The sequence below is a fragment of the Cyrtonyx montezumae genome, unplaced genomic scaffold, assembly GCF_038088225.1.
Source record: "Cyrtonyx montezumae isolate F1298 unplaced genomic scaffold, pur_monq_1.0 scaffold_14, whole genome shotgun sequence".
Classification (NCBI taxonomy): domain Eukaryota; kingdom Metazoa; phylum Chordata; class Aves; order Galliformes; family Odontophoridae; genus Cyrtonyx; species Cyrtonyx montezumae.
In genome coordinates this window covers 16,431,321-16,451,665 of record NW_027071870.1, presented here as the reverse complement: position 1 = coordinate 16,451,665, position 20,345 = coordinate 16,431,321, and the positions used below count along the sequence as shown (strand labels likewise).

At 39.4% G+C, this 20,345-nt stretch overlaps 1 protein-coding gene across 1 annotated transcript in view; it reads left to right on the top strand.

The window, feature by feature from the left end:
• Nucleotides 1-19,968, top strand: part of UBE3C (ubiquitin protein ligase E3C) — a 65,470-nt gene extending 45,502 nt beyond the window's left edge. The window contains exons 19-23 of the mRNA XM_065731536.1: nucleotides 5,592-5,804; nucleotides 14,855-15,043; nucleotides 15,146-15,212; nucleotides 16,002-16,132; nucleotides 18,389-19,968. Of these exons, the coding sequence (XP_065587608.1) occupies nucleotides 5,592-5,804; nucleotides 14,855-15,043; nucleotides 15,146-15,212; nucleotides 16,002-16,132; nucleotides 18,389-18,559 (771 nt within the window). The 3' untranslated portion in view covers nucleotides 18,560-19,968. The remainder of the gene's footprint in view (nucleotides 1-5,591; nucleotides 5,805-14,854; nucleotides 15,044-15,145; nucleotides 15,213-16,001; nucleotides 16,133-18,388) is intronic.
• The last annotated feature ends 377 nt before the right edge of the window (nucleotides 19,969-20,345 follow it).

Here is a 20,345-nt window from a genome sequence, read left to right as displayed (position 1 = left end):
TTTACCGTGATAAAGTGCATAGAGGTCTCTGCAAGGAGTTCTGCATGGAAAGAATTACCTCATGTCACTGGTCACTCCTCAATTAAAAGTTCCATTAGCAGATGATTCCTGCTTCTGGTTTGTGTACTGATTGCATTTTATTGCCTCTAAATCAGGTTCCTGGACAGGGAATAAATAAACAGTTGGAGTGTGTGGTAATGGTATCCTGATCTTTTTTCATGGTTGGAAACACCTACATCCATTTAAATCAATTAAGTTTGGAATATTTACTGAAATTCTGTATTGGATTTGAACTCTCTTTTAAGTGACTAGTTTCACTGCTATTATAATACAGATTTATCTTAGAAGCATATCCAGAGGTTAGGCACATAGCTGCAAGTGTCCCGATTGTTCTGAAGGTTGAAACTTAAATAAGGAGATGTCTATCTTTTATCTACTGTTCTTATTAAATTATGTTTAAATTTGAGTCAAGAAAATCTATTAAGCATTTACAGGAACTTCAGCGGGAATGATTAACTCTCAGTTATCCAGTGCCTCCAACCCTTCTCTATTCCAAATGTTACTGATTGCAGTTTATATTGTATATGTGGCCTATGTTACAGGGGTAACCATTCCTGTAAAAACAGTCTGAAAGTCCCTGGTTGCAGAATGATGCTTTTCTGCTAGTACCTAAATTTCTGAAGCATTCAATTTTGGTGATAAAATTTCATGTAGTAAAATTGTGTTCTAATTTCTTAGAATAAAATTACTTGAATGATTGACACTTTGAAATTGAAAATGAACTCGAGGTTGTTAAAACTTTTATGCTCCAGCGGTGTCTGGAAATGCATCCCTGCTTTTCAACGTGATGTGTTCATGTGTCAGTCGTGAGTTTGCTTTACGCTCATCGTGTGCCTGTAATCAAGTTTGGATCTGTACACTGAGCAGGGCAAATCTGGCAGGCAGGCTTCTCAGTCACATCTGCATCTTTGTTACCCACAGTGTTCTGAGCGCTATGGACTTGGTGCTTGCTGACTTTCAAATTCCCAGTCAGAAATCAAAAGTAGTACCAGTTGCACATGGCTGGAGTTAGCTTAAATCATTTTCTCCCAAGACGAGCACTGCTGTGGGAAGTGTGAGCAAAGCTGTGCCATAGGCATCTTGCTGTAGGAATGTGAACTCCTTTTTAAAAAACAGTGTTTAAATAACAAGCGTGCTATGTATTTTTGCAGTCATATAGAGAAGTTATTGTTCCAGATCATCCATTACTAACATGATAGAAATCGTTCTGTTGTGGAGCTCAGAGAACTGAGAAAGTGACTTAGAGCTACCAAACGGCAGGCATACTGCACTGTGGCATGCATTTAATAGAAGTAGTTGAATTTTCACATTTTGCCATATCAGTTTGATTTTGCTACTTTGAAGGATATTATTAATTGTATCTTTAAGAAGTTATTTTACCTTAAAATTGCTGAAAAGTAACCCTAAAAGTGCTTCAAAAATGTGGGTATATGTCGATTTTAACATACCTTATATTTTTAGTTTTATCTTTTTCATTAGAGTAGAAAAGCCTTTGCAGGCCACAAAGCATTTTTGAGTATGGTGAAATATATATAGAATATAAATAATACTGTAGAAGGAAGTTGTAATGGTTTTGCTATTTTTCTACCATTTTAATTAATGGTTCTGTAGAGCTGTGAAGATCTATTGCACTCTGTAAGTGCTAAGTATTATTTAATAGTAACTGTTTAAAATGACTGAAATACAAGGGGTTGAGGTCTTGAGGGCTGATTAGGGAAGTAACTGAATTGAAGCCTCATCATTTACTGCTTCAGCCCATAAGCCCTGCATCTTCCTAGGGGTGTGACTGTAGCGTTGTTGAGGTTTTAATACACAGTTCTGGGCTGTGAGAGATTAATGTAGGACGGGAAAGTGATTAATTAGTTTTCCCAAGAAAGTTGAAATAATAAATGAGAATATTAATTGTAGACCTGAAAGTGTAAGTAAAAGCAGTAAAGCTGCTTCACACTCAGGAAGGATTAGTTGGTTCTCCTGAGAAGTCGCTTACACAACTGGAACTTCATTCAGCATTTCACGTTGTAGTGTCCTCTGTCCTTATTGAGTGATGCTGCTGTGTCTGTGCGTTCATAGGAAGTGACTGCACTGCTCCAAACTTTGTCCAGTTTTAAAGCAAGGTGGTAGGTACACCTGAACAGGTATCCAGTGGGACCTGTAGTGCTTGGATGATGTGGTAGATGCCACAGTCCCACTCAGATATAGTTCTCATTATGTTGAAAGCAAGGAAAAGCCCTCCTCGACCTGAGAACTGCATGCTGCATTTTTCTACCTGCCTTACTAGGTGCTGCCTACAGCTGAGATGCATTAGAGCTGCTGACTGCATGCCTACATTCTAAAAGTTGTTTACCTGAGCTGTTCTCTGTCCCTGATATCACAGATGATTGACAAATGCTTTCAGTGTATTTTTAAGCATCTCATTGTAGTGCCCTTGTGTCTGAGTTTAAACTAACAAGTTGTCATCTGTGCTTCTGAAATGAGTAAAGGATTTCGTAACTAGTCAGTATTGCAATCAATTTTATTTGAACCAGACTGTGTATAAATGTTTTATCTTAACTGTGGCCAGCTAATCCTTTTTGAAAGAGAAACTTCAGACTTTGGACTGCATGCTTTGTAAAGTCAAAACTTAATGACCACTGTAGGCTTTTTTTAATTTTTCATTTATTTATTTTTAATATGATGTGTCTACAAACATTCATGCATTTAGGAAAGGGAAGGTGTCTGAAGTTAAACCGAAAGCTTCTTCCGTAGTCTGAACTGGGTGAGTTTGAAATAGTGCTGGGAAATCCTAGTTGAGCCTTTCAGCAGAACACAGCCTTTCAGCTGAGGAGCTCATTGAACTGTTGGAGCTGAAAGGGACCTTTAAAGGCCATGGGTCCAAATCCCTTCAGTGATCAGAGACACCTACAGCCCCATCATGTGCTCAGGGCCCCATCTGGCCTGACCTTGAGTGCATCACCTAGGAGCATTGCATCCCCTCAGCTGGTTACCTCTGTAAGAAGTGCTCGTTCTTCCCCACCTGCAGATGGTCCTGTTGCAGAAGGCCAGTTCAGAGTGCTGGGTGGGCAGAAACAGCTCAAAACAGGGTAATGGTAGCTCCGAAAACTATTAGTTGGGGGAATAAGTGGGATGGAGTGGATCTCCCCTTACATGTGCTGTGCTGGCTGCAGTAGGAAATGTACCTGGCAGGATGGAGTTCACAATGTCATTTACCAGCATTGTAGTGACCTTTTCTTCTTCAACTTCATTAGGATGGCTTGACTTTTATACTAATTAAAACATTACACTTTGTCCTGTTTCCAGAAATAATTTGCTTCAAACTTCGCAGTTACTCAGCTAAAGGGAGTGGTAGTCATTAAAGTTATTTTCAAGTTGCAAAATTGAGTTTATTTAAAAATGCTTTATATAGTTTTTAGATGAAGTTATAAATGTTCACTTTGGAATTACCTGAAGATTAATAGTGATGCATTTCAAAAGCATTATTTTTTTATTGATTCTTAATGTAGTAAATTACTGAAGGTATTTGGCAGCAAACAGAAATAGCCAGTGATGTTGTTCACATTTATTTTCCTGATAGCGTCACGATTTGCATTAATTGCATTGCAGCTGCACTCACTTATATTAAAAAGCTTCTTCTATAATTAATCCTTTTTATTTCAAATCATTTTGGCACAATTTCTAGCAATAAACACTCATAAAAGACAGACACTTGAAAAATAACATACAAGTTTCTTCAATATACCTATTGCTGTTTTTCTCCTGACGTGGAATTATTGATAGGCTTCTAGGATCAAGTGTTGCAAGTGGCTCAGACTTCAGAGCAGTTTGAAAAATGCTAAGTGGATTATTTTGCATAAAAAATAGACAGGTTTTGAATTTGTGTAATTAACCTGTGTTTAGAAAATACCTTGATTTATGTCTACATTTGTATTTCAGTTGCATACATTATGGAAATTTAATTTATAATCCATTTAGCTGATGTGATCATAGTTTTTAGTGCTATCATTTATTAGTCCCTGTATATTAAATGCTCTAAAGGCTTAAACCTGCCTCGTGTAAAAAATTGCACCTCTGCATTTACATTTTATGAGTCATAGATGGAATCCCATTTTAAATTCGGGTAGCTTTGATATATTTAAGGAATTACAATAGCTTTATTGTTACTAATGCAGGAACAGCAAACACTGACCTTATACATTGCAAATTAATGATTTATCCCTCTAGTTTGCTTTTAAAGTCAACTATACAAATGAGGATTTCGACTTTACACCTTGAATAAATCATACAGCTTTAAATATAATGCACCCTTTGGCTTTGAACTCATTATTATCAATTCTTTCTGCAAGGTTTAACTCACCTCATAGAATTGTTCTTTCAAAAGTTTAAGGAATTGTTTATATTTTTCTTGAAGTCTTTGTTGGAATATCATTTAGTGATTACAGCTACTTTTATTCTTTCTTTTCCTTTATGGTCATTGTGCTGTCCCAATTTATGTATTTATTAAACTTGCTGTAGGTTACAGAGGAATTAAGTAATGCCAGAATGTAGGTCTTACAGAGAACAAACAGTGGTGCTGTGTGGATGATTTTTTCCTGATCAGCCTGGCTGTGGTAGTATTGATACCATAAGAATTTGAGGTGTAGTGTGGCAGATAAGTTGGATAATAGGAAAGGCTGTAAGTAGACGATATATTTCAGGGATTTTTTGGAAGGGGAGGACTTCTTTGTCTTACTCACATAAGCTTTCTCTAAGTGTTGTCATTCATACTTGCTTTTTCTCACTGTACAGTTTCGACCTCTCCTTTTATGAAGAGTTTCCATATAAACCTTTTTTTTTCCAATCAAGAAGTTGTTAATGAGTATGTGAAAAGAATGCAGAGTTGATTGCTGTACATTGAACTCTAATACGTTTGCATTGAATCAACTGAGTATTTGTGATCTCCATTTCTGATAATTCTTAAAAGAAGTTTTAACTTTACATTAAAAATATACATTTTCTCTTTCACGAATACTGCAAATTCAGGTCAGACTCATTTCTGATCCAGCAGTTGTTTGGCAGTGTAGCAGTGCCAGGTGTAGGAAGAATGCACACAGAACAGGTGTAGGTGATGAATTCTCTGCTTGGACATAAACAGGAATAAACAGGAGTACCATCATTCATCCAAATACACAGCAATGAATCTGTAGTGTTTTTTGCTTTTTTTACAGGCAAAGCTTTTCTTGCAAAAGAGTCTATACAACTTTTGCTCTTCCCATTTGCTATAGTACTTTGGACACGGAGATCAATGGTAAATAAGTGGTGACCTTGCATTTTAAGTCATAATTTGTAAAATTTTGGAGCTTTGTCTTTCACAAAGATGTTCCAATTTCAAAACCAAGTTGAAGCTTTTTAAATTAATGCAATATCTGTGCTATTGCTATACTAGAAGATCCTATTTGGGCACTAAATTATTGAGCTGAGAAGTGGACAGTAGCATTCATAATTCTTGCATGTACCACAGCGAAATGTAATGTGCTTTTAATTGCTTTCCTTTTCAGGCTCTTTATGAAAATATGCTGGTGGAGCTCCCGTTCGCTAGTTTTTTCCTCTCAAAATTACTGGGGACAAGTGCTGATGTTGACATTCATCATTTAGCTTCGCTGGATCCAGAAATGTACAAAAACTTGCTGTTTCTCAAGAGCTATGAAGGAGATGTAGAAGAACTTGGACTAAACTTCACTGTAGTAAACAATGACCTCGGGGAAGCACAGGTAAAGGGTGGCCTTGGGGTAGTTTGTTTTTATATCTTTAATGTATGGCTGATGACACATTAATATCACTACTGATTTATTTTTTAATTTGAAAGTGATAAGGAGTAACCACTACAGATGCAATCTGTTATGAGGCATCTGTAGGAATCTGACTCGATGTTTGAAGTAATAAATAACTCATTTTGTCCTTTGGAACTGTACTTTTGAAGATGATATAAGGGTCTGGGAATTTAAAGAATAAATGATAGCAGTGATTTTCTAACGGTCATGGAAAGCTTTATTGTCTGACATAATTTCTTGAACAAATTATTTTTTCTTTGATTCCACTTCAGAAAATTGCAGAAGTTAGATGATAAATAGATTGTGGAAGAACTATTTGGTTTTGGAATCAGTTAGAAATCAGCGCTTTTAAATAATAGTGATCCTTTGTTGAGATAAGGGTTGTTACCAGTGCTTGCAGGAGGGAGCCTGAAATGAAACCTTAATTTCTAGAGAAAAACAACTCATTTTCATTTTTTCTGGGGGACTGAGCCACCTAGTGAGTCAGAGGAGTGGAATTCACTGCTTCTAAAAGTGGCTGTTTAGGTCCATAAGTTGGAGTTTGTAGTGTGGTTGTACTGTGCAACCTGATTATGGCTTATATGATGATCACTTGTGCTCATAGCAGAAAACAGATATCACCAGTGCTTGAAGAGTATGCCTTTGTGTGGTAATACAGTGAACCTCCTTTGTCATACTCCTTCTTTGACTGTTGAGAACTTAAAACTGTGTGCTTGTGGCCTGCTTTCAGTGCTCTTTAATTAATATTTGGGTTAAATAGTAGACCTGACAACATTGTGATGTGCTGCAGCATCCCGATTCAGGCCTTGTTTCACGTGGAAGAAATAAAAACTGTGGAAGTGAGAAACCAGTGCTCTTCAAGTTGCTGGCTGAGGAAGGCTTGGACTGTGCATGTTTGCACAGAAGCAGCAGTACCGCTGAGATGTAGCAGCAAATCTTTGCAATTGCAATGTTGAGTTCTTTTATTGCTGTTTAAATCATAGCCAGGTCGCTATCCAATACTTCTCTTAACAGCATCAGGCTTAGACTTGGTCTACACTTTCCTGTTACCAATTTCCTGTCATTTAGGAAGCTCTTTAATATAGATTGTATTGCAATTTTAAAATAATATCCTCAGATTTTGGGTTCCTGGATCATAGTGGAGGGTGACTGTAAGTGTCTGATTACTGAATTCATTTCTGTGCTATTGATGCATCTGGTTATTGGGTTGCAAACCATACAAGATGGCAGTTTCTAATGTAAACTAGGAATTTCTTGTTGAGAGGGGAGGTCTGTTACTGTATGTTTTTTGTAGGACTTCATTTAAACAAATCCAATTTAGCGTCTAATTATAAACTAAAAGTCAGTAGTATCTTCTGTGAAGGTGCTACTTTCCATACTGTGTATGTCCGATGCATACATCCTCGAAAACTCAGTCATACCAGCAAGATAGAACCAACCTCGACAAGTAAGGTAGAAGGACGTAGAAAAAGCAAAGTAGCTCAGAAATAACACACAGGGAGATCCAGGACAGATGTGGTGTCAGCAGCACCTACTGCTACAAAACTTGTAATAAGTGTGTATTTGCCAAGAAGTATGATTTGTATGTTAAAATTCTCTGAGAGCTCTGGCTAGTATTATCAGGACTTATGATTTTTAGTTATTTGGCATAACCTTAAAAGAAAGGTTAAATGTAATAGTGAGCTTCTGAGTAACTAAATGAAATGTAGGTTAAGTGAAGTACTCTGATGCTTTATTGCTGTTTATACTTGGAGAGAGAACACTGCACTCTTGAAGTATTAACTGTCTTTTAATGAGGCTGCATTTTAGCATAGTTCAGTACAACTAATTGGTTCGTTTCAGTATCTTCTGTGTTTTAATGCAACGAGTTACTTCTTCTATTTCATTTCATTATCTTAATAAACCTCGTGGATAAATACTCTGTCTGGTATATGACTCATGTAGCCATTGCATACCAATTAATTGTGTCAAGGTAAGGCTAATTCACTTCAGGAAAAGAGCTTAATTTGCACTCCTTAAGTTGAATGTACATTATCTCCAGTTTTCATCTAAACAACCACTTTAGTATCCAATAAATTAGTGCTCAATAAATGCATCATAAATCTCTCGTTGTGAATAGCCATCCTCGTGACAGTGTCCATCCAGCAATTGTGGCACAAAAGCATTATCTGCAATGAAAGACACATTCAGAAGGGGCTCTATTGCCTGTCAGTAGTAGAAGGTACAAATTCTATTATCAGGGTATTGATTCCAATCCTGTAATGTGCTTTTAGATCCCATTAAACTATTGTCAAAGTGCATTCACCAGAAGTTGAAAAAGGTACTTAATAATTTGCACATTAGACCTGTTAATTAAGGGAGCTCTGCCATCAACCTTACCTTCCAACACTAGGTAGCTTTAATTTTTGATGAAGAACCATCTAACGCAGTGATAGCAGCCTAGTTTTCGCCTGCTAGATCAGCTGCGTAAAATGGCAGCAAGTGAAAAGTCTCAAAAGAACAGGAGTCTTCAGGTAACTGTGTATATTGTTTTTAATTTTTCTTTCAATCTTGTACATGAGATGATTATGAAATGCTTCTAAAAAGCATAAGTTAAGCAGTTCAATACCTCCTCTTTCTCAGACCTCCCCCAGCCCCTGAGTTTTCAAGTTTTTTAAGTGAGGAAGGTGAGTTTTGTGGCTGTCCAAGAGAAGAGAAGGAAGATCCGAATATTACTTTTCCTTCATAAGTTCATAAGTTCATAAGGTTGGAAAGGACCTATAAGATCATCTAGTCCAACCATCCTCCTATCACTATCTCTACCCAACTACTAAATTAAGTCCTTTAGCACCTCATCTAAACGCTTCTTGAACAGCGCTAGGGATGGTGCCTCAACCACCTCCCTAGGCAGGCCATTCCAGTGCCTGACCACTCTTTCAGAAAAGAAATGCTTCCTCAGGTCTAATCTAAATCTTCCCTGGCGCAACTTATGGCCATTCCCTCTCGTCCTGTCATTACTTATCAGGGAGAAGAGGCCTACCCCCTCCTCACCACAACCCCCCTTCAGGAAGTGGTAGAGTGCAATAAGGTCTCCTCTGAGCCTCCTCTTCTCCAGACTAAACAATCCCAGCTCCCTCAGCCGCTCCTCATAAGACTTGTGCTCCAGGCCCCTCACCAGTTTTGTTGCCCTTCTCTGAACACGCTCCAGGGCCTCAATGTCCTTCTTGTAGTGAGGGGCCCAAAACTGAACACAGTACTCGAGGTGCGGCCGTACCAGAGCTGAGTACAGGGGGATGATCACCTCCCTGCTCCTGCTGGCTACACTATTTCTAATACAGGCCAGGATGCTGTTGGCCTTCTTAGCCACCTGGGCACACTGCCGGCTCATGTTGAGCCGAGCATCAACCAACACCCCCAGGTCCTTTTCCTCTCTACATTCTTCAAGCCATTCTGCCCCAAGCCTATAGCATTGCATGGGGTTATTGTGGCCAAAGTGCAGGACCCGGCACTTGGTCTTATTGAACCTCATCCCATTTTGCTCAGCCCAGCTGTTCAGCCTATCCAAATCCCTCTGAAGGGCCTCCCTACCCTCAGGCAGTTTGACACATCCTCCCAGCTTTGTGTCATCTGCAAACTTACTGAGGGTACACTCAATTCCCTCGTCTAGGTCATCAATAAAGATATTAAACAAGATGGGCCCCAAAACTGACCCTTGGGGGACACCACTCGTTACAGGACGCCAGCTGGACTTAACTCCATTAACCACTACCCTCTGGGCACGGCCCTCCAGCCAGTTCTCCACCCAGAGAAGAGTGAACCTGTCCACACCACGGGCTGCCAGTTTCCTTAGGAGAATACTGTGGGAGACCGTGTCAAAGGCCTTGCTGAAGTCCAGGTAGACTACATCAACAGCCTTTCCCTCATCTACCTGTCTGGTCACCCAGTCATAGAAGGAGATGAGGTTGGACAAGCACGACCTGCCCCTGGTGAACCCGTGCTGGCTGGGTCTGATCCCTTTATTGCCATGCACGTGTCGTGTGATCTCCCTCAATAACATCTGTTCCATAACTTTCCCTGATACCGAGGTCAGGCTGACAGGCCTGTAGTTCCCCGGGTCTTCCTTACGGCCTTTCTTGAAGATGGGAGTCACATCGGCAAGCCTCCAATCTTGTGGGACCTCTCCAGATAACCAGGAATGCTGATAGATGGCAGAAAGTGGCTCGGCAATCACCTCTGCTAGCTCCCTCAGCACCCTTGGGTGGATCCCATCTGGCCCCATGGACTTGTGGGAGTTCAGATGGAGGAGAAGATCTCTGACCGTCTCTGCTTGAATCACAGGGGGTGCATTATGCACCCCGTCCCAGACTTCCAGGTCAGGGCAAGTACCATTTGGATAACTGTCCTGTTTATTAAAGACAGATGTGAAGAAGGCATTGAGAACCTCAGCCTTTTCCTTATCATCTGTGGTTATATTGCCTGCCTCGTTGAGTAAAGGAGGGAAATTTTCCTTAGTTTTTCTCCTGCTGTTAATATATTTGTAAAAGGGTTTCCTGTTCTCCTTTACAGCAGTAGCCAGCCTAATTTCAAGCTGGGCTTTAGCATTTCTAATTTCCTGCCTGCAGATCTTGGCCAGTTCTCTATAGTCACCCCAAGTAGCCTGACCCATCTTCCAGAGGACATAGACTCTCCTTTTCTCTCGGAGTCTCAACAAAAGATCCCGGTTCATCCACACTGGTCTTTTGCTCCTCCGGCTTGACTTACAGGACTCCGGGACTGCCTGCTCCTGTGCCTTTAAGATTTCCATCTTGAAGAGCATCCAGGCTTCCTGGACCCCTTTACCCTTCAGGAGCAAGTCCCAAGGGACCCTTGCAACAAGTGTCCTGAACAGGTCAAAGTCTGCCCTCTGGAAGTCCAAGGTAATAGTTTTGCTAGTCACCCTCTTGACGGCACCCAGAATAGCAAACTCCACCATTTCATGGTCACTCTGGCCAAGACAATCTCCAACCTTCACATCCCCTACTAGTCCTTCCCTGTTAGTGAAAAGTAGGTCAAGCAAGGCATCTCCCCTGGTAGGCTCTTGCACCAGCTGAGTCAGGAAGCAATCATCCACACATTCTAGAAATCTCAAGGACTGCTTCCTCTGCGCAGTATTGTATTTCCAGCATATATCAGGGAAGTTGAAGTCCCCCATGAGAACGAGTGCTGGCCATCGTGCAACATCTACGAAGATGTTAGAGTGCATCCCCCAGAGAGTCTCCTCAGACACAGATTCTTGAGGTTGGATAGGTCAGAGCAGTCTTAGTATGTCCAGATGAACTCCACAAATAAAGGGCAGGAGCACAAATGCACAGAACAGTGCTTCTTAATATGAGACAGTGCTTCCTGTGAAGTCCAAAGAGCACAGAGGTTGATGTCAGGACATGGTTGGCTTTTTAAAACAGATGCTATTTTTATTACTGGAAATATTTTTGCAAATGAAAGTAGAGTTCTTTGCCTTTAAGTTTCCATGAGAGAAAAAATTGAAGTCTTAAAAGTAACCATGGAAGTTTCCGCCGTGGTGGCTTATTATGAGGATGCAGTGGCTTGGATGGATGATCCTGGAGATCTTTTGAGAAGCAAAATGTTTCAGTTGAGGCTGATGCTACTCAGGCAGATTTATAATTCTTATGGCCATTGCATTCTTAGGCATTCAAATGCAATCTCCTACCTGGATCTCCTGCCTGAACATCTGGAGGGCAGATGACGGGAGAAGAGAGAAAGCCTTTATCTACATGCTTCCAGAATGGGGAAAAACTGTAGTGATGGTGTGTAAGGAAAAAATAAAAATGTGACTGGAGGCCAGCAGAAAAGAAGAATATTTTCACCTGCACAAAAAACAGGCTTGTGAGAGTTCTTGACTTCATTTAAAAGGATGAATGCTTTTTGATGTCACATAGCTTACTTGTCTTATGTACTCAGATACAAGAAGTTCTTTATACTTATATAAAATATTTCACTCTGTAAGTATTCTCTTTTTCTGCGTGAGCCTGGGAAGCCAGTCACCACATCTGTGCAAGAGTTATGTTTCTTTGGTATTGCAGTTGTCTTTAGGGGCAATCAGAGACATTACAGAGCAACTTTGTGTGGTAGGTAATTATCAATGAGCCAGAAGATAAATCTCCTGAATTCATTCTTCCTGAATGGTATTTTCTACTGTTTATTTCTGTTTTATTCTAGTGTTCAAAGTAGATGTAAGTCAAATGCTTGTCCAAATTGTTCACTTGAAATGCAGCTGTGTAGAAAGTGCATGTATATATAGGTATTATATTTACAAACTGTAATAGTTGTACTCTAAACAGGAATACAAATGTAAGCTGAGTGCAGTTTCTAGAAATATGTATTTGTAGTAACATATAATTTACTATAGCCTTGAAAGCTTCAAGTGCTAATAAGCGTGTGCAACAGTAACTGGAGGTGTATATAACCTTGAGTTGGAGGCCCAATGCAGTACTTCTCTCTGCATTTCTAAAAATAAAAATGAAGTAAAATTAAAAGCTAAGTAAACTATCTTTTCTTGCAGATTTTAAAAAAGTGTGGTACTTTTCTGTCCCATGTTGATACTTTCTTTATTTTGAAGACATACAGTTGGGAATAAAATTCAGAGTTCTGAGGTATTGTCTGAATTACCTGAACACTTCTCTAAATAATATGTATAATTCAATTGCTTTTAAAATGCATGATTTTGATAATGAGCAAAATTAAAGAGGAGTATGCTTTTTTAACTTAGACCCACACAATAGAAAATAAGGTGATGGCACAAGGATTTGTGCTTTGGGATGCCTCCCTTCCATAGTGTACCTGTGCGTTACTGTTTTGCACCATCTAGTGGCAGAAACTGCATTTGTTATTGTTAGTTTATATGATGAGCTTGACGAGTTAGAAGATGCTGAATTTGGCCACATACAGTGTACTTGTATGTACTTCAGAGAAGGAATTGTACTAGGTGAAATAATGATAAGAGAATGGGTGACATTGTAGTTCTGAAAACAAACAGATTTATGAGTGGTCAGATAGCAAAGTGTCAGCAGTGTTGAGGACTCAACAGTGTTCTGTTTGTTTGGCATGACCCTGTAATGCTAAGGAAGAGAGACAAATGAAAGGAACCTACCTGATTTCAGCAAAAAAAACTGTTGGAGAATTAATGAAGTTGCTGCCTGTGAGTAATACACCATGGGCGTAACTGAGGATGGTGAAGAGCTGTTTGAGCTATAGGACAGTATTCAAGTAAGCACAATGCATATGAACCAACTTTACCAATTGATCTTGAAATGGAAATTAGAAAGTTTCTAACAATGGAACAAATTAAGTATGGACCAGCTCTCTAGTGACAATAATAAAACTCTAAGTGGCAGATTTCCAGACAGGGTGGCTCCCTGAAGTAGTGCAGGAATAAGCAGTAGTGGAGGCCCCATCTCCTCAAGTGCTCCAGTTATAAGCATCCTGTGCTTATATTAATGCTGTTTGTGGACTTTACCAGGAAAACATCCTCACAATGGTTGCAGGTACTGGCCTGTACTCTGTAGGGCAGGTTCTGAGAGGTGAGCCCCGGAGAAAGCTGCATTGCCAGCTGTGACCATGGGCCTTGTTGAAGGGAACTCACTCAAAAGGGAGCAAAGCAGCGTGTGTGTTGGTTGCCAGGACATGAAACTGAGAAAGAAACTTACACCTTCATCTTAGTACTTCATCCTGTAGGGGGGAGGACTTAAACACAATTGGTACTACCCACACACAGAGATGACCTGGGATACTGGTGAGGTGTTTCACTGTAGGCTTAACAGAATCACAGTTGAGAGATTAATGTGGAAAGGACGATATTTGTAACATCCATTGCAATTCAGGTTGTTCTGGCTTATCATGGAAAGCGGTAAATTCTCCATCACATCAAGTCTCCACACCAGGATTGCCTGTCTTAAAAATGTGCTTAAATTCATTAGTGGATTTATTGAGTTAAATACAGGAATCTCTGAATAGAATTCTGTGGCCTGTGTTATCTGCGAGGTCATATTCACACATCTTAATGTTCTCTTTTGGCCATTAAAGCCCATGAATCAGTACGAGTGTGAATGCTCAAGGGAGTTGTGTTTTCCTTAGTACTGAAAGAGCTCATATTATTGGGTAGCCTGTTGAAAGGAACTATTACTGTGATTGATTCTCTGTATTCTGATGATGGGATTATTATCCCAGACTGAAATGCACTGTTGTAAAAATAAAAACAAGTAATTCCCTAACTCCAAAGGGTAGAAAACCCAAGCATTTTTTGAAGGGTTCTGAAGGTGAATGTATTGCAGCTTTTCATTTATTTAATTCTTTTAGTACTCTTAACAGTCTGTTTAGATTGGGCAGCTGTTCAGCAAAAGTATCTGCTTGTAGTGAAGAGCAGAATATGTAAAAATCATTGGCATTTTGATAACAATTACTGTTTAGATCTTAGTGCAATTACAGCATGTTTGTTTTGCTTTGTTTTTCTCCATTTTTTTTTCCAAGCTAAGGCATCTGTGTATATGTGAGAGATAAAAGCTGTTTTTCTCAGCTGAAAACAAGTTTTAAGGTTGATTTGTTTTTGTTGAAGGTGCTGAACACATGTAACTTGTCTTTTCAACAACTGGAGTTGTGAATGTGTACCATTCTGTAAATGAGAACCCTAATTTTGGCTCAGCAGACACTGCCTTTGCCAGAATGTGATGCTGCAGAATTCACTACCACCAGCAGTTAAGCAGAAAAGCACAACCTATCAAGCAGGACTTTCCTAATTCAGACAGAAGGAAACTGCCCTGTGCAGCACTGTGCTTATTCAGGGCACCTGGTGTCAGTGAAGCTGGTGCATTTGCTGCTTCGTTCCAAGGTCTGAAGGTGCAAAGCCACACAGTTTGTTCTCATAAGTAGACAGAAAATGACTGCCTTTATAACTTGTTTATCTCCCATTACACAGAACTAAAATCTACCGAGATGATGAAGCTGAGTTGTGTTCACAGGTGGTCGAGCTGAAGCCGGGTGGAAAGGACATTCCTGTGACCAGCGCCAACCGGATCGCGTACATCCACCTGGTGGCAGACTACAGGTTGAACAAACAGATCCGCCAGCATTGCCTCGCTTTCCGGCAGGGGCTTGCCAATGTTGTGAATCTGGAATGGCTTCGAATGTTTGATCAACAGGAAATACAGGTACTCCTGCTTTAAGCTGCAGTAAAACATGCTTTCAAGTGCAAATGTTGATATATATATTTTTGCCTCTAATACAATTGTCTGGTTTCCTTCACTTGTTAGGTTTTGATCTCTGGTGCCCAGGTTCCTATTAGTTTGGATGACCTTAAATCTTTCACAAACTATTCAGGTGTGTATGTTTTACTTGAGGTAAAAAAAAAAAAATCTATTACGAGTAATTAGGCATAAGTTAATTTTGCTTCTTATGCTGATTTTTCTAAATAAGGTTGTATTGTCTGATTTAATTGATGCCATGAGACATAGGCACTCAGTTCATTTTTTGTATATGTACATTTAAGTAATTATAGATAAGTAGAGGGTGTGTAATTTCTTTTCTAAATGAGTGTTGAGTCAGTGACTGTGTTTGGTTGCCCTGAATATAAGTCTGTAAATGACTGGGACATTTATTTCCCAGACAGCCCAAAGAGAGAATTTGTTCATTTTTCCTTGTGAAAAAATGCAAGGTATTCATTCTAATCTGAGTGTACCATAAATATAACCGAAACGTAGCTACTGTATCCTAGGTTCATGTTCCAGCTTACTTCAAAGTAAGTTGACTCAAACATGCTGAGTCTTGCAGACTTCACCAATTCTTGTGGTAAAAGACAGTAATCCAAATTTAATAGCTAAATGCTAAGTTAAATAAGATTTATTAAACATGAATGGTTCAGGGAAGAAAATTGGGAGTTAGTTTTCTTAGTAGTTAAGAAGCTGAAAGAGAGAGTAGCCATGGCTAAGCAGTGAATGAGACACTAGAAATGCAGTGATCAAAGATAGCTTTAAATGCCAGGGTTAGCATTGTAAACCTGTCGCTGCCCGTATTTTCTGCAAGGTTTTTAAAGTGGTTGGTAGGATTTCTGAAGAGTTCATGTCTTGCATAAAACTGTTCTGTCGATACGTCATTTAAATCTCATTATAGGTGGCTACGCAGCAGACCATCCTGTAATAAAAATATTCTGGAGAGTTGTGGAGAGGTTCACTGATGAGGAGAAACGCAAACTACTCAAGTTTGTAACGAGCTGCTCTCGGCCACCTCTTCTGGGGTTTAAGGTATATGTCATCCTGACTTCTTTGCCATTTTCTCTGAGCATTGCAGCTTTCAATACAACTTTTCTGTAGATTTGCTGGCCAGCACTGGGCAGGAGTTCTGTCAGTTGCTCACATGGTGCTTGCCATGTGTGTTATCCTGTAATTTGTTCACATGGGTTATCCAAGTCTTCTGTTAACGTGGCTTTACCAGCAAGCCAGGGAGTTACCAGGAAGTGGGTAACTGCTACTGGTGGCTTGTGACAGTGATATTTAGAGTTTTGCATTTTATATATATACACACGCACTTATAACCTTCTGCTTTTCTTAAAGTTAGGGCATGTTAACTTTATATCGAGCATAACAGTTCAGTTTGAATGGACCCTCAAGGATGATGGAGTCCAACTGCTTCCCCTCCCTTAGAAGCTGCAGGGAGCAGTGATGTCACCCCTCAGCTTTCTCCCCTCCAGACCAGACAAACCAGAACCAGACTAGGGAATGCCCTGACATTCATAGCTTACACACAGCACAGCCTAGCCTTGCATCATTTAAAAATTTGGAACTCTCACTGCCAGACTCACAATAACATTTGCTAAGGCTAATTAATGTTTAATAAGTTTAATAAATGGGATTGTTACAGACAAAAAAAAATCATTAAAGCATGGTTGAAAATTGTTCAGTTCGAATCAGGTCACATAATAAATTGATGATACTTTTCACTTCCAAACTATTGCAGTTTCCCGCTGTGCAGTATTTAATTATGCAAAAAATTGTGCCCTTGGCATGGCATTTCAATTTAGAACTTTATTTTTCCATTTTTAAAGCTAAAATAGAGGAATTCAATTAGCATTTTGAAAGGGACGCTAAAAATGCAGCAATTTAGCCTTGAAATACTTTTTAAGGCCTCCATTTGAACAATAATTTAGCTTAGAATCTCGTTGACCTTCTGCCTTTAGAGCTGGGATGTTTTTTTCAGTTCCCAAGATCAGAAGTGTTCTACCTCAGGCAAGCATTTGATAAAATGAATGCTCCTTTGCCAGGAGAAGCAGTGCTTTAGAGTAACAAATATCTTCCTTTCTACAGTCTTTCTGGGAAGAAAAGAATCCTATTTATTGAAATAAAGTGTTACATACGAAATTATATACAGGGGACAAAAGTCTGTTCTTCAGACCCATGGTGAATTGTATCACAGTAATAATCAGGATTTGGCAAATTTATGTCAGTACGGTGTGAGTGTGCATGCTTGCTTCACCCCATTAACAGCTGGATGATTTTATCACTCAAATGAATAAACAGTTTAATTTCTGTAAATAAAGCCAGTTCTTCATTTGAAGAATATAAATGACTGCTTGATTCAGAGTTGTAGACTACACTAGTGTAAACACTTGTGTAATCTTACACATGAACAGATCTACTTGTTAGTCCTTGCCTTGAAATTAATAAATTCTAAGCTTAACAAAAGATTAATTCAGACAGAAATCCCTTTGGAGCAAGAAAAGCCTTTAACCTGAGTCATGTATAGTATTAGACAATTGGATTTAACAAAGAAAATGTCGTGTATTTTGGTGGGTAGAAGTAAAACAAAGGCCAGATACTCATCTGCTCGAAGGATTTATTTGATATACTTGGAGTATGCCAACAGTCTGCTCTGGGAGGAGAACGTAGGATTGCTTGTTTGTTCAGGAGTTTGGTGGTTCTCCTTTGTTTGTTTGGATGTCAGAGGAAGGGGCCGATGTGGTAATACAGCTTTCTATGTAGTCTGGTCACTCATTCACCCTCCTTCTCTGCGGGGCATCACTCTGAGATGACAAGTAAATGCTCATGTAATATCTGTTGATAAAATTGGAATACTTTTAAACTCAACCAGAAGAGTGTTGTAACTGGCATAGCACATCGCTTCATTAGCTACAGCAGTGTTCAGTTGGTTGGGATTTTTGTGTGTCCTGGAACATGCCTTCCCTGCCTGGGAAGAAAAACAATGTAATGTCACATATTTGCAGAACAGAGTGTGTGGACAATAACAAATCACTGTTTTTCCTTAGAGCTCACTACGTGTCTCTGTGTTCTGCTAGTTATCTCATCCCTGTCAGAGTTCATTAGGAGGAGGCAGTACCCAATTCAGAAGAGCTTTTGGGGTCATCAGGAATGAAAGAAAATGTTATTTGAATATGTCATCGTGACAGTCTTTAATCTAATTGTTTCCTAGAAAACTATGGCAGCTGCTGTGGGTTAGCTTCTGGCACGTATTTATTTCTTGCTGTTTTTTCTTACATTTTCCAGGAGTTATATCCTGCATTTTGCATTCACAATGGAGGATCTGATTTAGACAGGCTACCTACTGCCAGCACCTGCATGAACTTGCTGAAGCTTCCTGAGTTTTATGATGAAAATCTTATGCGGAGCAAGCTTCTATATGCCATTGAATGTGCTGCTGGATTTGAGCTAAGCTGAGTCGAGCTGATGCTTACTTGGATGACGTGCAGAGGAATGAACCAGTGCCTACTCTATAAGCAGCATCTGCATCCACACAGTTTTGAGGGAATTCTGTGTAAATTTCTGCAGCTCTTATGTCTTATCAGATGCCCTCAAATAGGTTTCATTTTTAAACACAATTTGTTAGTTAGCTTTCCTTGATTAATACTACATTGACACTGTTTGATGATTCAAAATACCAAATGCTGTTTGCAGTGTGGTTGTTCTCTGTGTTCATGGGAAGAAAGAGCACATGTCAAGAACAGTGACATCTCAGTGAAATTAACCAAAGACGAAGCTCTGGCTTTGTGCAGTTCAAACATGGGAAAAAAAAAGTCAGAAGGTGGCATGAAAGTTGTGTGCTGTGCAGCACGTTGGGATGAGATGAGGCTAACATCGTGTGCTCAGCCTTTTAGGTGAAAGTGAAGCAGATGTTTGCAGATATCCCACAGCTGAGAGGATGGAAATGTTCATTGCTGATAACCTAACATCTTCACTTTGCTGTAGAATTGTTTACAAACCATAGTTGTTGCAGTTAGGACATAACTGATTTTGTTTGATACTACCTTCCTTTAAGATGGTAGGCACTGAGATAAAATGTTTAACGTTTTATTTGTGCTTTCTGAGATACCTTGCAGAAATGGGATTCGCATGCTTGTTTCAGCTCAACCTTTGGCTGTGTCATTACCACTTGAACACTGTCATAAATGGATGTGACTGTCTACGTTTTCTCTGTTCTGTTTCCATTTCCTGTGCCTGTACAGATTTTTTTAATGTATCAGTCTCCTGTTGCATACACAGTACACGCAAAAGTCATCACTTCAGAAAAATACACATGTAACAACTATTAAAATTATTTAAACCAAAGTTATCAGGCTTTATCTTTTATATGTGAAGCCTGTGGTGTTCACATTCCTTTCGCCTGTCATTTTTTTTTCCATCCTAAATACCCTACCTGTGCTGTAGTTGCTAGTCAAATTCATTACCTTCTGTGATCAGACAGCTTTCACATCCATTCGCCTGCAGTATTTCTGCTAAGAGAAGTAGGTGGGAATATGCTGCTTCGTGTAACTTGATTTCTGTGAGTTACCTGGCTTCACGTGGAAGGGGCTGCTCCTCTAACCTACTTGTAACCTGCTGTAGGGAACCTGCAGTGGTGGCGGGGTTGGACTAGGGGGTCTCCAGAGGTCCCTTCCGACCCTAGGGACCCGTGGTTCTGGTGGTAGGCACCTCACTGCAGGTCCGTATGGGAACCGTGGTCAGGTTAGAGAGGGAGGTTGAGTTGAAACTGTAAGACGAGTAAGTGCATCCTTCCGAAGGTCAGTTTTACCTGTTAAATAATTGAAATTTACAATCAGTTTTATATTCATCTCTTATGCAAAAATAAATAGATGAATACGTTGCTGTTACTGAGAACTGTTGGGTTTTGTATTTAAAAAGCAGTAACCAGCAATATCCTTTTAAATGTGGGGGAGCGGAGTGATTTTAAGATGTTTACTGGTAACCATATAAAAATGTATAATTTCTTAAGTTGGGTAAAAAATGGAGTGTTAAAAATGCTGTTTGTAGTCTTGATGTACAGAAATAAAATAATTGTTTTTGGTTTTGCTTTAGGCTTTTTATTTATATTAAATAATACGTAACCAACCTATACATTATCCCAAAATTCTTTTCATGTATATTTTTTCTACGTAAATTATGAAACTTGTAAAGAAGTTGAAAGAGAAATGGGTAACAGTGGAACTGCCCCCTCTCAATTGCAAAA